The 17804-nt window shown below is 40.1% G+C and overlaps 1 protein-coding gene across 1 annotated transcript; it reads right to left on the bottom strand.

Annotated features, from left to right (window-relative positions):
• Positions 1 to 615: 615 nt before the first annotated feature.
• On the bottom strand, positions 616 to 1008 carry LOC149193175 (uncharacterized). Its single transcript, XM_089407233.1, has one exon. It carries the CDS (start codon positions 1006 to 1008, stop codon positions 616 to 618), a length of 393 nt encoding a protein of 130 aa, XP_089263359.1.
• Positions 1009 to 17804: the final 16796 nt, after the last annotated feature.

Here is a 17804-nt window from a genome sequence, read left to right on the forward strand (position 1 = left end):
ACTAGTGATGCATCCCATTACCCAGTTGATGAAATCCAGGTTAAAGCCTAGATGAGTTAATAACATCCTCAAATATGTCCAGCTGATCCTGTCATAGGCTTTTGACAAATCAATTTTAATCACAGCTCCTTTCCTGTTTATCTGTCTGACACTGTGAATTGTCTCCTGCGCAACTCCTATGGCTTCATGGATTTGTCGACCGTCCAGGAATCCAAACTGTTCACTTGAAATTCATTTTGACAGAATCGGTTTTAAACGGACAACTATCACTTTTGCAATAATTTTATATATATAGTTACACAATGAAATAGGCCTGAAATCTTCAAAGGATTCCGGATCCTCCTTTTTAGGAATAAGGGCTATGAATGTTGAGTTAAAAGGGGAGTAAATCTCTCCTTTCCTCCTCGACTCTTCCACCACCTCAGTTAATTCTGCTCCGATCTGTTCAAAAAAATGTTGGAAGAGTTCTATGGTCCACCCGTCCGGGCCTGGGCTCTTATCTTTTGCCATTGATTTTATAATGCTTTCCACTTCCTCCTTGGAAACTTCCCCGATTAAATTCTCTGCTTCTTCCTCCTCTACATACCGGGGAAAGCATTGGGCAGTTCTAATCACTTATGCTAAGGTTATCTCTCCTTGGTCAGCAAACAGGTTCTGAAAGTGATTCCTTCCCATATTGGAAAGAGACTCAAAAGTGTTGGCCTCTTTGCCCTCATCATCTTTTAGCTTCCATATCGTGTTCGCGTTTTTCCTCCCTTCTGCATAGTTATGGAAGAATTTCGTATTTTCATCCCCGACTTTAAGCCAAATCGCCCTGCTCTTTAGCCTCCAATCCTCCTCTCTGGCCAGCAATATTTGGTTCCTGTGCCTTTCAAGCATCAAAATTCTTTCCTTAGATTCCTGCGTTGCATACCCATTCGACTCAGTGCCTTCCAGTTCCCGTAATTCTGCATCGATTTTGGTTATCTCCTCATTCTGCTTTTGTTTTCTGATCTTCGCCCAATCCATAGTAGCTTTCTTTAGTCTTTTTAAGTTTTCCATAAAAAGGAATCCTTTACTCTCCATTGAATTCCTATCTGGGGATTTCCATGTTTCCCGAAAGAGTCTGTTGTAGGATTCCTCTTGCAACCAAGATGCATTGAACTTAAATGGAGCTGCTAGTTTATGGGGAGGTTTGGAGATCTCAAGAAGAACTGGGAAGTGGTCCGAGTTTCCTCCCTCACCCACCCATTATCTGAACATAGGAATTTTGGCTGCCAAATCTTCACATATCAGGAACCGACCCAATCTCTTTTCTATTCTTTCATCCCCTGCTCTTCGATTTCTCCAGGTAGGCTTTAATTTGATTAGGTTTACATCAATCAGATTATGAGAGTAGAGTGTGTTTGAGAAGAAATCATAGAGCGGGTCTTCTCTGGCTGAGGGACCCCAGGCTTCAGCATTCCCCAACGAGAAGTTTAAATCACCCCCTACAATCAGATTTTGTCTTTTCAGCGTTTGTTTTGACAATAGATCGGTCCAGAAATTTACCCTCCCCTGGCATGGCCCATAGATGTTTAAGATCAACAGGGGGTAACCGAACTCTGGTGATTGAAACTCCATCCCTAGCGCATGAGCCATTCCCCAATGGTTAAATAACTGCAGCCTTCCTTCCCTGAACCCCATGGCCACTCCGCCCGAATGTCCGACAGAATCTACTGCTAGAAAGTGCCAGCCTGGGAGAATAGATCTAAGGGTCATCTCCACATCTAAACTTTTTCCGAGAGTCTCTTGCAAAAGAAGAACATCAGGATTATAACGCATAACTATCTCCTTGAGAGCCAGTTTTTTGGGTTTACTGGCTAAACCCCTGCAGTTCCATGATAAAAGGATCATTTAATTACATTCTCATGGGGATTTGCTGCTCTAAGCGCCCCAGGGATAGACATTTGCTTTCCGTCAGCCACATCAAACTTTGCTCTTACCTGTGCTTTAGACAGGTTTGATTTCCTGCCCCTAGCCTTCCTTTTAAAAGCCTGAGATGAGGTTGGACCTAAACCACCGACTGGTTCTAGGTTTGCAGGCTTTTTGTCAAGGGATCGTAAATTATAATGACATACAGGGGAGGAGGGAACATGTTCCTTTTCCTCAGATGGAACATCGTCATAGTTCAGGTCTAATGAAGGAATAGCAACAGTGATATTATCAACATTTAATTGTTCATCATAGATACAGTTATTGGTTTGTGAGCCAGATATCAAGCAAGCATCTTTAATTTCTGAAGGAGATAAAGATGGATTAATTGAGTCTAGTTGCATACCCTTTGAATCTTCGACCGGGGTGACTGTTGTTTCATTGATGGGATCCTTTGGCAGGTTCTCTAATCCGTGCTGGTCCTCAGTCGCTTCCTCTTTACCTGGCGAATCTTCTCGGGCCTGTTCCTCAGGTTCCCCTTCATGGTTTTTGTCCACATCCATAGAGTCCTCCTCAGATAGCTCCTTTGTTCCAGAATCCTTTTTCAACTCCGCTATTTTCTCTTCCTGGTCGGTATTCTTCTGAGTCCTTCTTTTGCGATTTCCCAACAGACAGTCTCTTGCCAGATGACCGTATTCGTGGCATCTATGACATCTAAATGGTAGATGTTCATAGTCCAGCGGTTGTTCAAAGACATAATATTTGTACTGAAGATTGATGGTTTCAGCAAGACCTTCTTTTGGGTTTAAGCTGACCAGGATCCGAGCCATGGCTCTGTTGCATGTTTGTATAAAGGACATGTCCGCCTCCAGGAATGTGCCGAGAAAGTTCCCTATCTATCTAAAGACCGATTCTACCCAGAGGAACAGGGGTAGACCAGGTGCCCGAACCCAGACAGGAAACTCATCAACCTTCTCCCTTTTCGCGTCAAATAGCATAGTCCACCGTTTGAATAGTACTGGGCGATTCCCAAAAGCCCAATTCCTCCCCACTACCTAGTCCGCCGCTTCCTTGCTTTCGAATCTCACCATAAACCACCCTTTCACTAGAACTAGAACCTTGAAACTTTTAACCGGGGCCGTCTTCCACTGTTGTTCTGCCCAGTGTTTTATGAATTTACCTGAGTAACTCTTACCCCTAGCTCTCCCTACCAGGGTGCATTCAGCCACCTCTAATGCATCTTCTACCTGGACATCCATACCCAGGACTAAGTTAGCTTCGAATTTTTTCTTCTTGATGGGCTTCTGTTTTTTCCTTTTTCCCCCGGTCTTTTCTTTCTCAGAGTTCTCCTCCCTATCTTGTGCTTTTGAGCCACTCTTGACCGCTTCTTCTTGTTGTTCGTGCTCGGCCTTGTCTTGGGTTTGCCTTCCCTTGGCTAAGATGTCTGCTGAGGTTCTTCGTCCAGTTCCTTTATCTAGGCCCTCTACAATCCCGGTGCCCTCTTCCAACGATCCAATATCTGATCCATAGAGTTCCTTCCTGAGCTTCGAGGGTTCGCCTGCTCCTAAGCCAACCAAGCCAGTACCAAGGCTGGGGCTAAACGTCCCTTTTGAAATTATGGATCTGGTGATTGCCGGCGTCCTACCCCCCTCTGCCGCTGCTATGTCGGATTTTAGACCTCCTCCCACAGATCTCCAGATCCCTTGTTTCGCCTTGTAATTAACAATGTCTTCAAGCCCTCCAGATAAGAAAGGAGCAGTAAAAAGGGGTTTATCTTTACTTACTTGAGAGCCGAAGGGTTTATCTGTCAGATGGAAACCCTCCTCCTGAGAACCCGGCTCCTGCAGACCCCTTTCTCCTTGGCTGTTCAGCCCGGCCAGCTCCAGGCTTTCCTCCAATAACCCTTTTGGTGCTCTGTTGCTCCATGAGCCTTCCAGAGCGAATTTCTCGGTTGCATGACTGCCAGCTGACCCAAAAAACTTGTCAATATTCTGGGCGGTTATCTCCTTGCCCCAAACCGACAAAATGTCTTCCGGTGCAGGGTCTAGGTTGACTACTTCTCTAGGTTTTACCATGGTAATTAATCTGCAGCAAAAACTTATAGGAAACCGCTAACGGTCCGTTTCCTCCTGCAAATTCTATATTGAGCCTCAGGTAAACTGGAGATGGTGCCAGCGCATTTGCCCCCAGGATTAAAACCATCTCCCTGCGTGGTGAAGGGTAAGATCTCCACGTTCCGAGGCCGCCCTGCTGTTAACTCCCAGCTGTCCTCATCCTTCTTGCCATCCAGTCATCTGCCTCGTTGTAGACTCACGCTGACCCACCTCGTATGATCCTGCCTTCGTCATCCGGCTTGTAGTCTTGTCTGCAGCGCCTTAGGCCATCGGCCTAGGCTGCCCTGGCTCAATTCCAGCTCCTGCAGCCAAAACCCTCATCGCTCTTCCCTCCGATATCCCAATAGTTGTCAGTTTACTTGCATAAGTAAATGACTAAAAGGCTTATTTACAATTATTATATTTTCTTCATTTTTTACTATTTATTTACAATTATTATCTTTTCTTTGTTGTTTATTATTTATTATATTATTTATTATTATTATTAGGGGACATTACATATCCCCCCTCTTTAAGGAACTTCGTCCCGAAGTTAAGTTGAATCATTTAGCATTTTATTTTATTTAGTTATTTATTACTTCACATTTGCCCTACACCCTTTGCTAAACTAGTATAATCAGCAGGCATCGAAATTTTCCACAACACCTAGGAAATCCCAAGGAATCTCTGTCCTTTTCCCCACTTTCGGAACCAGGCATAAGCCTCATCGGTTTGTACCATAGCCCAAGGCTCATGCCCGACTCAGATCTCATATGCCCCAAGGCAGGCACCCGGCTCAGTATTCGATGCAGTAGTACTTCAGGAATCTCGAAAGGTTGGCCCAGTCCCTCCACACTCACTAAGGTGCACAACCCCAGGCATAGAAGTCCTTCCACCCCCACCAGGCTTCGACATCCCAATCACTTATCAGACACTTGACCTACAATATCAGGCTCTTGGTCTGCTAAAGATGGTCCCATGGCCCCTCAAGAGCTATCCATCAAGATCTAAACAAGACAAGGAACCACTGACATATGTAGTGCTGATTGAGTATGTCCCCAGCCCATATGGTGTTACATATTCTCCCTCGTAGGTATGAGCTCCCACAAGATCATAAAAAAAACTAGCCCTCTCGACCCATTTGTGGATTTCTTGTCAATCACCACATCTCAACATACATCCAATACATCATTTATAATCATAGTATCATAGAAAATAATTCACATGCTAACCCTTGCATGCCATCATGATAACATAACATCCTTGTTAATCATCACATTTTGAATAATAATAAAAAATTGCATTCTCATGCATGTCATAAAAGTTGCATGCAATTATCGCATGCTTCACCTTATGAAATACCATCATAAGTTATAACATCAACATATCCACATCAAAGACATATCAAGACATCTCATAATAAACTAATTGCATGTCAATATAACCTCATATTATAACATCATAATCCCTATGCATATCATATCCATCATGAACACACCACATCATTATCATAACAAAATAAGTAAATAAGAACCACTTGTGCATCATTATCCCCTCATCAAAATAATGTCCAATTACCATGTACCATCATATCATGAAACCTCATCTCAAAATTATACTTCAATAGTCCTATGTTGACATAACAATTAACTAAAACCATAATTGAAAATTAGATGTATCAAAACAACCTATCCAAGCTAAGTTATGCAATTCTATCTAGTTCACGACACAATTTAATCAAATAGCTAAGGAAATTCATGAAAAATAACATCTACATCTTCCTAGGTAGCTGATCGTGAACTATATTGGTCCCATCACACTTTTCTTAAGACTTTATTAAATAATCAATATATTCATAACAATGATTCTTAAACTAATCTTAACATCCAAAGTTTGCAATGTCTAATAAACATGTTTATAATTAATGTGAATTAATATGCAATGAAAGAAAATATTACGTTTAAATGTAAGACACATTTTGTGGTACTAAATCACATAGAGAGCTATATTGCTATATTGTATATGTATGTTATTACTAAATCACATAGAGAGCTATATTGTATATGTATGTTATTAGATGAAATGTCACAAAACATGAACTACACATATGTTCATAATAGAAAATCGTAATTAATATAATAAAGTATAGTTCTAAAACTTAATTATATGTGTAAAAATACCATTAAATTAACCTAACAATATAAATATATCTCTAATTTATAACCATATAAATTACACTACATCATTGTTAGCAATTAAACTTAGAACAAATTTCTTAACTACATAAGTTAAAGAAATTATTCTTATAAATTTTCAGTGTTATCATTCAATATACATAGATTGTTATGAAACCCTCTTGTGAAACATTTTTATAAAAAATAAATAAATCAATTATAGTTAATATTTAATTTAATATTAACCTATATTCTCATTAATTTAAAACAATTATTTTTAAATAATATTTATACTAAATTAATAAAAAACAAAAATATACTTTCTCATTCATATATCTTCCGATTTATATAATGTACACACGTCTCTATTTTATGGGAACTTTCACTATACCGGTAACAATTTGTGACGTATGGTTTTCGACTGGAGCGTGAATGTTGTGAAGTTTCAGATTTGAATGGTGTGAATCATTTTCTATATTATTAAATATACTTCAACATTGCAAAGCTTCATATATAAAATCTATGAATGTAGTGAAGTTTCGGAATTTAATATATATATTTATCTATATATAAATTTCTTTTAGAAGGTTATTATATTATCATTATTTTATTTTTACAAATACATGATTTTTATTAACTTTTATATTATTAATAATTATGTATGTCATAATAAATTAATTATAATTATTTTCTAAGTTTTGGGTTGGGTTTTGGTTTTGAGTTTAAAATATAATTTTAGTTTATCTATAATTAATTTACAATTTAGAATATAAATTTTAATTATTTATATTTAGCTGTTTTCATAATAATTTTCAATTTAAAGAAAAATCATAAAGTTTAAGATAACAACCAAATAATTCTAGTTATTTATGACTAGTTATAGATAACTAACTTAAGATAACTTTTAATTTAAATAAATAATAATAATAAATTCAAAATATTTTTAGTTAATAACTAGTTTTCATTTTGAAATATAACTTTTAATTATCAAAAATTAGTTTTCATTTTTTTAAGTTTATAATAACAATTATATAAAGAATTAATTTAAATAAATAAATAATTAAATACAATTTTAGTTCATTTTTATATTTAATAGGCAAAAATTATAATTTGAGATTAATAACATATGTATATATATTATTAATTGTGCTTCTTTATTTTTTAAAAATAAAAAAATTATAATAATGTATTTAGAGTATCCATCTTACTATATTGTAGAGTATAGGTATATATGTACAAAGATTATTAATTTTTTTTTATCAATTTTAATAAAAACAATGATATTTATTTAATAATATTCATAATAATTATTGTAAAAATAATGATATTTATTTAATAATTATTGTAGAAAAAAATAAAAATTGTATATTTATTTTTCAAATTTATTTTCATTAAATTTCTCCCTGTTATTGCAAGCAAAATTATTGATGAATTTAATTAAGTATTTTTCTCAAACTTTTACCTAGAGGTCACATAGAGTCGAACTTGCTCTGATACCATATGTAACAACTCCAAAATTAAAATATGCAACTAATTAGATCAATCATGTGATTAATAATCAACACACAACTGTTCCACAAATTAACATAGAATTTCCAAAAACACGAGCATATACAACTTACCTACGGCGATGATATTCCTTCTTTGTTATTTCGGAGTTGAACGTTGTTTGAATCTCGCTAACCGCAACAAAATTTTGGGGACGACTCTCCACCCAACCGTAGGCTCAGTTGCACATAATCTTTCTACAACTGGCCACCCCCGAGCCCTCAATCAACACACTACTGCCAGGGAATCCTTTGTCTCACAACATTTTTCTCCCAAGAGAATGGATGAAGGAATGATGAATCTCGTCTTCCTCGTCGTCCATTAAATAGACCAAACAATGGAAATGGGTCCGCATGCACACATTCCATGTGTCAACATGCAACTTTTATTTATTTATTTTAAGTTTTACTTAATTTAACTTTTCTTTACTTTTTGTTAACTTTACTTATTTTTACTATTTTTGTAGTTTACTTATATATATATTTATTTAGAACTCCAGTTTATTTTTTTTTTCCCGTAGAAAAAGTCGTAATTTCTATTAGATCATAAGAAATTACATTCTGTAGATGCCTAAGCATATGCATAATGAGGCTCGTCGCCTCCCGGATAGTAGCAAAAAGGAAAGTTTGACCACAACCATGTACAAGTAAAAATATGCAGTTTTTGCCTCCACGCAGGGAGTTACAGATCTCAGATGGATGTTGTATCATAAGACATAAAACGTGTAAAAATGTGCTCCACGCAGGGAGACTTACAAGTAAACCATGAAAAACAAAAAACCTGAGGTGTCATGAAAAAGTGTCTGATAACAACAGCTGCTTCCCAACAGCTTTATAGAAAAACCAGGGGTCAAAGAATCAAAACTGTGTAGATAGATTGGGACCGTCATCGTAGCTATGTCTCCCGGAGAGTGTGCAGATCTACAAAAGGCCTGTGATAGTGTTGATGGAAAGTTCCATCCACTTCTTCATGTATTAACCAGTCTTCTTCTTGCCTTTGCGTTGCCTGTTTTGATAGGAGGCCTGCCCTTGTGTTGCGCTCCCTGTAAATATGATGACAATCAAAATTTTCAAATACTGCTATAAGCATGTGTGTCTCATCCAGAATATGTCTCAAAGAAAAAGCAGAGCAGAAAGATGTTCTATTGAGCCAGTTGCAGACAAGTTTTGAGTCTCCAAACAGTTGAAGTTTTGTGCAACGTTTTTCAAGTGCAAAGTGGATGAGGTGTTTGGCTGTGGAAAGCTCGGCAAAATTATTTTTGCCCCTTCCCAGGTACATCTGTATTTTGAAGCAGTGATCGTCCCTTAGGAAGAGGAGGGCTCCCCCACAGCCGTCTGCTTGAGCTGAGCCATCAAAGTAGGCCCAGGGGTAAGATTTGTCAATGAGCTCAGGGTGTATGGATCTAGGAGGGGGTTGTGGGGGGTCATCAGGGAGGAGCCCGAAGTCAGCTATGATGTGGGATCTGATGGATGGCCAGGAGGGGTTCTTTTGGTCAAAAATAGCTCGGTTCCTTGCCGTCCAGATAGCCCAGCACATGAGGAGAGGGATGATCCTATCTTTACCAGAATGATTCTCTAGCCAATTCAGCCAGGCTTCTATAGTGGACTGTCCTTGCCATTGTTTGAGGGAAGGAGAGGAAGAAGAAATGAGGGACCATTGTTCAATGACAATAGGGCAGGACAGAAAAAGATGATCAGTGTCTTCCTCATTGCTCCTACAAAGGTGACACCAGAAAGGCCCATGGAAAGATCGTTTTTTCAAATTTGAGCCTGTGGGGATTTTGTTGAACAGGATGGTCCACATAAGCATTCGCGTTCTGGGAGCTGCTTTGAGTTTCCATATTGCTTTCCACCATTGCTGTGCATTCTCTGGCTGAAATTGTTGCATAAGCTTTAGATAACCTTCCTTAGGAGTATATAACCCATTTTTTGCATGTGCCCATACTATCTCATCTTCTTCTTCCGTTATCCTGATGTGTGCTTGATTGAGTCTGTGAAATCCTCCTAGTCATGCCGCCACTATTCCGAGATGTGGAGATCTAGTGTTGTCTTCCAGGCCTGCTGGAGAAGAGTGGTGTTTTCTTGGTCTGCTATGTGGGCTATGTGAGAGACACCTTGGTCTAGAAGATGAGCTGTTAGTTGTGCTGGAAGACGATGGGCATTGCCACACCCAATCCAGGGGTCTATTCCTATACGTACTGCGTTCCCCTGATGTATCCTCCATGTTAGACCTTCCCGGATGAGGGGGAGGGAATTGAGAACAACTTTCCATATGTTTGAGTGTCTTTCGCTTCCCCTGTGTTCCCTGCGAATCCAACCGAAAATGTTTTCTGGGGCAATATATTTTTCAACTACAACTGTTGTCCAGAGGCTGTGTGAGGTGATGAGCTGCCATCCTAGTTTTGCTGCCAGAGCTTTTGCGAAAAAGTCCAATCTTTTTATACCCCAACCTCCCCATTTCTTAGGCCTCGCTATAGTATCCCATTTTACCCAGGCGAAGAGGTTCCCCTGTTTGTTCCCCTTACATAAGAATCTGCAGCATATCTTTTGAAGTCTGGTTAGGATTCCTCTTGGTATCCAGGCCAATCACATCTAGTATACAGGGGTTGCTTCCAGCACTGCTGTTATAAGGGTGAGTCTTCCAGCCCTAGTGAGATATCTGTTATACCACACATTTAATCTCTTCTCCACCTTTGCAATAAGCCATATCCAATTAGCAATTTTGTATCCCCCGTGTTTCACTCGGAAGCCTAGATATTTCAACCCTTCCTCCATCGGGTGTAAAGGGAAATGGAACCAGTGTCAGGTGTAGAAGACCTCATGTTGTGAGCAGCCTATAGCTGTGAGGGTGGATTTGTGAACATTTATGATCATGCCTGTAGCCTTTTGAAAAATGTCGAAAGCAAGCTGCAGGCTGAGGTGTCGGCCAGGCTGCCATTTAAGAAGATGAGCACATCATCTACAAACAGAAGGTGAGTGAGAGAGCAATTTTCCGTGATTTTTATACCATTAATCTTGCCCCTCCTGTGTTCTGTCCCTATCAATCTGCTTAGCCCTTCCATGATAAGCAGGAAAAGTAAAGGGGATAGGGGGCATCCCTGCCGGAGACCTCTTTCGGCAGTGAAGAAAGGAGTGGGGAAACCATTAAGTAGGACATTGTATGGCACATCAGATATGCAGCTCATTATCCTCTTGATGAACATATAAGGAAATCCCAGGTGGGTGAGAAGCATTCGGATGTGAAGCAGGCTTGCCCTATCGCAAGCTTTGGAGAGATCTACCTTTAGGATCATCCCTTTCAAGTTCTTCCTCTGCATCGAGTGGAGGAGTTCTTGTGCAGTACCAATAGCTTCATGGATCTGGCAGCGCTGGAGGAAAGCAAATTGTTCAGGGGATATGTGAGCCGATAGGATGGGCTTGAGCCTATTCGCTAGGATTTTGGCCATGATCTTATATAAGCAATTGCAGAGCGAGATGGGCCTAAAGTCATTGAAAGAGGCTGGCTTGTCGGATTTGGGGATGAGAGCTATGAAGGTGGCTTTGATGGCCGAGGGGATCTTTCCTGAGTGGCTGCAATGGTTGATAACTTTAAGGAGGTCCTGGCCCAGAAGGTCAAAGAAGGCTAGATAGAATTCGATGGACCAGCCATCAGGTCCCAGGCTTTTGTCTCTTTGAAAGCCCCGAATGGTGGCTTCCAGCTCCCCCAGTGTAACCTCTTTAGTGAGATCTTCTGCATCCTCGTCATCCACAAACCTGGTGTTGGCATTATGGCTAAAGTGTTGTCCTTGATGGCAACTCATACAGGTGATGGATAACTGTACAACAGGTCAGTAGCAGAGATTGATGATTAGCCCACAAATAATGAAGAAAACAAGAGGTACACAGGTACACCATACAAAAGTTGCGGACCCGCAGGCATGTCATAGATAAAGTGCGTACATACCTGCAGGTACACCATGTAAAAGGTGCGGACCCCAATTCACCCACTTCAAGGCAGAGAAGCGCGCTCACGTGGGGTTTCTTATGTTTGGCCCGTGGTATTTAGCCCGCCGTTCTTGATTCTATGGTTTTGGCCCGTGGTATAGGATCTAATTTAGCCCCGGTTTGGATCCCTTGTATTGGTTATCTATGGTATTGATCCATAATTTTAGGAAGAGCCTGCCTATATAAAGCAAAGGAGATCATTTGGCTATACACTTGTGAAAGAAGAAGATCTTAAGAGAAGCTAGATCTGAAATTCTAGTGATGGGTTTGTGAGAGATAGCTGAATCTAAATCAAGGAGAAACATGAGGGTTACAAGTCGGATCTACTAATGGGTTGAGATCCCTTCGGCGCATGATCAGATCTGTAGATATGATAGTCTAGGTTATCCTTGAAGTCTAAAAATTGTCTATACCCGCAGGACCGCAAGTGCAGTGAAAGAAAAGTGCGGAGATACGCAGGCGTAGAAGCGTTGCAAGTGTGCAGATACGCAGGCGCAAAAGCGCTGCAGGTGCGCAGATACGCAGGCCCAGAAGCGTTGCAGATGCGGAGGTACGCAGGAAGTCCATGAGGCACAGTGCGTGGGTAGCAGGAAAGCAGTTGGAAACAGTGCGGATGTACGCAGGTGTTCTATGGGTGAAGCTGCGGACTTTTCATGAAATCTATTTAGCTGCCTCTGTTTATTATTGTTGTGTTCTGGGTTTTGAAGTGATGTCTGGTATTATGTTCTAATAACAGCAGTGATTGATTGAATGATTATGATTAGCTTCAGTATTGATAGATGAATGGATCAGGTTCATAATGACTTATCCTTATATGATATGGTGGACTAGATCTGGTTGATAAATTTCATTGTATATGTATTGATCTGGTGATTGGGTGATTTAGAAGGTTGTTTGATTATGAGCTTCAATGTTGTTGTTGGGTCCAGTATGAAAATTGGATGAAATGTGGCCTTTCAGATTATGTGTTGTGCTTCAGTGTATCCAGTCTGAAAATTGATGAAACGTGGTACCTGAAGGAGAGAAGATTGTAGGTCAGCACCTACATACTAGTATCTAAGCTAGTACAAAAGCTAAAGGAAATATTTGGAGCATTGTAGCAGGTAGCAGCCTGCGTACTAGTAAATGGATCGGCTAGTACAAGAGCAAAGGGGGTTGTAGCTCCCGTACTGGTATAAGACTGCACCAGTACAAAATATTGTAAAAGGATTTTCTTATTAAGAAGAAGATTGAGATGACTTGCAGCAGGTGGTTTTCTCCCGCATTGGGTTTCCACCTTATATCATGGTGTTCATGTGTGTGCCTTATGTGTGATGATCTATTCATGTTACTGCATCTGTTAACTGATAATATGGTTGATAATGTTCTAATGCACTCATTGAAGATCAATTAACTTAATCATAAGAAGTTGTGGAAGTAGAATATATGAATTAGAGTTTGGAAATGAAAAAGTTTTATTAACTTGATAATACTGATTCACCCCCCCCCTCTCAGTATTATTTCCAACAATTGGTATCAGAGCAGGTCCTTTGGTAGAAGCTTGATCGCTTGAAGGAGATCCGTGAAATAATGGGAAAGAAGCTTAAGAAGAAAGAACCTAAGAAGAAGAAGTCATCTCAGAAGAACTATGACAATGGGAGAATTAATTGGGGATTAGGTATAAGAAGCTCTTCAGATTCAGAATCATTATCAGGTATGAATATATTATCCTCTGATGTTCCAGCTATCTTTCCTTTTGGAAGAGATGAAAGTGATAGCGAAACTATTGAATTTTCTCTTATGGGTGAACAAGAAAGATATCAAATAGAGGCAGAATTTAAAAGGCTGACAGACAAAATTAGAGATCAACAAGATCTATTGAACAAAAGGGAATGTGACTTCAAAGAAGAAGCTACTAAACTAAAGGCCCAATTAGAAGAAGGAAACAAGGTAAGAAAACTTCTCAAGGACAAGGAAGACCAATGTCAAAAATTGCAGCATGAAGTGACATCATTAAGAAAAGAAGTCAACGAAAGAAGCACAACCATCAAGAAACTCAAAGATAGATCCAGCTACTATGAAAATCTTGAAGCTACAATCCTCTCACTAAAAGGAGATCTTGAAGAATCAAAGAAGCAGAATGAAGATCTACATCAAGCAATTGAAAAAAAAGACAACGAAGTCATCAACTTAAAATCTCAGCTGGAATGTGCCTTCCGAGTTCGTCAAATGCAGCAGGATCTGAATGAAGAACAAGAAAAGGAGATTCTCAAACTAAGGCATCAGTTGGAAGAAGTAAGGAAAGCTAAAGAAGATTTGAAAAAGCAATCTCTTGAAAAGGAAGAACAGCTTCAGGTTGAGGTAAATATCTTGAAAGGTAAATTAGAAGAAAAGGATAAGCTCCTACGATTTCAAGATAGTTCTAAAGTCTTGGATAATATTCTTAGTAATCAAAGGTCTCCTGCTATAAAGACTGGTCTTGGTTTCCATGAAGACTGGTCTTGGTAAGATGTTATGCATGTAACAAGCTTGGACATATAGCTAAGGAATGCAGGAACAAAGTGTGGGCACCATATCAAAAGGAGAAAATGTCATCATCACGCTTGAAGATATGGAGGAAAAAGGAAGTACAGTCAGAAAAAGGCAGCACAGCACAACGTACAGACATACCGGAATCAGAGGGAGCTGAAAGTACAAAACTTCAGTGTCCTGAATCTCATATGCAAACTCCATAAAGGGAAGTCGCGTATATACGCGAGTTGGATACTGCACAATCACGTATATGATTGTTTGAAGAAAGGCAGTAGGGAAAGTGAAGTTGGAAGTGAATCTATGAAGTATGATCTCTCGAGCACAAGATCAGATCTGGGAATCTGACTGTCAGTGGCACAGAGGAGGACTGTTAATTGGGTTCTAATCAGAGGTACGCAGACCATTCACTGTGAAAGTGTAGGCGTACGCAGCAGCGCGGAAGTTCTGGTGCGGAGGAACGCAGGTGATACACAGAGAATGTGCGAGGGTATGCAGCGAAGCAAAAGTGCCAGTGTGGATGTACGCGACGTATTAGAGGTTCAGGTGCGGAAGCACAGTGAAAGTACGCGGCGCTACAGAAGCCGTAGGTGCGTAGATACGCGGCGCGATTGATGGCACAGGTGCGTGGGTACGCGCTGTAGTAGAAGGCTCTTTGCGGGGATACACAGAGGCGCGGAAGATGACGTGCGGAGCCACGCAGGCCATAAAATGCGAAACTGGGGATCTGTCTTAAGGCATTTATTGGCTGACTTTTCTTACTGATAAGATCTGACAGATGGCACAAGTTTAGGGGGAGCATATGCTCTTAATGCATTGTTGGCATTATGGTCCTTGGTGACGATGCTTATGATTCATCTTGCTATGGTTATGAGTTGTTCACATGGTTCTTGGATCAGATTTGTGGTTGATTCTCTAATGGTGCTTGCATGGAGTCTTTATTGTTCTTGGCACATATATGGATGAGGATTGTTGACTGGATTCATGGTTGACTATTCAAAGTTGCATTAATGCAGATATTCCAAATTGATGATACTTGGTTCATAATGGCTATGAATGAGTTGATGCAGACATACCTTGATGATTCATGCACTAATGCAAGTTGCTGATCTAGTTGCTGTTGACAGATACTATGGAGCAGATCATACAGTGTTGTTGCTGATGTTTATCTTAGGTGATTGGTCTCTGTTATAAATGTCATATCACGACTCATGATGTAATAGTATGTCTCTATCTATTGTAGTCATCTCTTCAGGTCATGTAACGACCTATGTTAGTTTCCCCACTATGCCTGGGATGAAGATGTAATGTATTTAGTTCCTGATGTATCCCCACTTGGTTGGGTGATGGATGTATGTTTTGAGTCTTTTGGTGATAGGAAGGTCATTTATGATATATAGAGTCATGTTCTTCTTGTAGAACATCTTTTTGCAGACCTTGCTTACAGTCAGGGGGAGCTTGAGCATGAACAACACTATATAGCAGAGCAGATATTTCAGCTTGTTCTCAGAAAGAGCATTATCAGATTGGTGCACCATGGCATATACAAAGGGGGAGCTCATTCAGAGACTTCAGCAGATCTGGTTTATAGTCAAGGGGAGCATGTTCTTAGGGGAGCAAAACCCTTTGCCCTTGATGTCAAAGGGGGAGAGTGATTTGGTGTTGTTGCCATCAAGTCCAAAGGGGGAGATTGTTGGCATTATGATGCATGTGTTGTACTTGATGGCAACCCTCTCATAGAAGATCATCTCACTTGTATGCATTCAGATGAATCCACAAAAGAGATATCAGATATGACAGAATACATGGATGTAGGACAGTTCAAAGGGATCAGATGACAATTCACAAGTAAGCTTTGCCATCAAGTCCAGAGGGGGAGATTGTTGGCATTATGGCTAAAGTGTTGTCCTTGATGGCAACTCATACAGGTGATGGATCACTGTACAACAGGTCAGTAGCAGAGATTGATGATTAGCCCACAAATAATGAAGAAAAAAAGAGGTACGCAGGTACACCGTACAAAAGTTGCGGACCCGCAGGCATGTCATAGATAAAGTGCGTACATACCTACAGGTACACCATGTAAAAGGTGCGGAACCCAGTTCACTCACTTCAAGGCAGAGAAGCGTGCTCACGTGGGGTTTCTTATGTTTGGCCCGTGGTATTTAGCCCGCCGTTCTTGATTCTATGGTTTTGGCCCGTGGTATAGGATCTAATTTAGCCCCGGTTTGGATCCCTTGTATTGGTTATCTATGGTATTGATCCATAATTTTAGGAAGAGCCTGCCTATATAAAGCAAAGGAGATCATTTGGCTATACACTTGTGAAAGAAGAAGATCTTAAGAGAAGCTAGATCTGAAATTCTAGTGATGGGTTTGTGAGAGATAGCTGAATCTAAATCAAGGAGAAACATGAGGGTTACAAGTCAGATCTACTAATGGGTTGAGATCCCTTCCGCACATGATCAGATCTGTAGATCTGATAGTCTGGGTTATCCTTGAAGTCTGAAAATTGTCTATACCCGCAGGACCGCAAGTGCAGTGAAAGAAAAGTGCGGAGATACGCAGGCGCAGAAGCGTTGCAGGTGCGCAGATACGCAGGCGCAGAAGCGCTGCAGGTGCGCAGATACGCAGGCCCAGAAGCGCTGCAGATGCGGAGGTACGCAGGAAGTCCGTGAGGCACAGTGCGTGGGTGCGCAGGAAAGCAGTTGGAAATAGTGCGGATGTACGCAGGTGTTCTATGGGTGAAGCTGCGGACTTTTCATGAAATCTATTTAGCTGCCCCTGTTTATTATTGTTGTGTTCTGGGTTTTGAAGTGATGTCTGGTATTATGTTCTGATAACAGCAGTGATTGATTGAATGATTATGATTAGCTTCAGTATTGATAGATGAATGGATCAGGTTCATAATGACTTATCTTTATATGATATGGTGGACTAGATCTGGTTGATAACTTTCATTGTATATGTATTGATCTGGTGATTGGGTGATTCAGAAGGTTGTTTGATTATGAGCTTCAATGTTGTTGTTGGGTCCAGTATGAAAATTGGATGAAATGTGGCCTTTCAGATTATGTGTTGTGCTTCAGTGTATCTAGTCTGAAAATTGATGAAACATGGTACCTGAAGGAGAGAAGATTGTAGGTCAGCACCTACATACTAGTATCTAAGCTAGTACAAAAGCTAAAGGAAATCTTTGGAGCATTGTAGCAGGTAGCATCCTGCGTACTAGTAAATGGATCGGCTAGTACAAGAGCAAAGGGGGTTGTAGCTCCCGTACTGGTATAAGACTGCACCAGTACAAAATATTGTAAAAGGATTTTCTTATTAAGAAGAAGATTGAGATGACTTGCAGCAAGTGGTTTTCTCCCGCATTGGGTTTCCACCTTATATCATGGTGTTCATGTGTGTGCCTTATGTGTGATGATCTATTCTATGTTACTGCATTTGTTAACTGATAATATGGTTGATAATGTTCTAATGCACTCATTGAAGATCAATTAACTTAATCATAAGAAGTTGTGGAAGTAGAATATATGAATCAGAGTTTGGAAATGAAAAAGTTTTATTAACTTGATAATACTGATTCACCCCCCCCTCTTAGTA

Source organism: Pinus tabuliformis, chromosome 2_2 (assembly GCF_031772625.1).
Source record: "Pinus tabuliformis cultivar Carrire ecotype Pingquan chromosome 2_2, CPIR1, whole genome shotgun sequence".
Lineage (NCBI taxonomy): Eukaryota > Viridiplantae > Streptophyta > Pinopsida > Pinales > Pinaceae > Pinus > Pinus tabuliformis.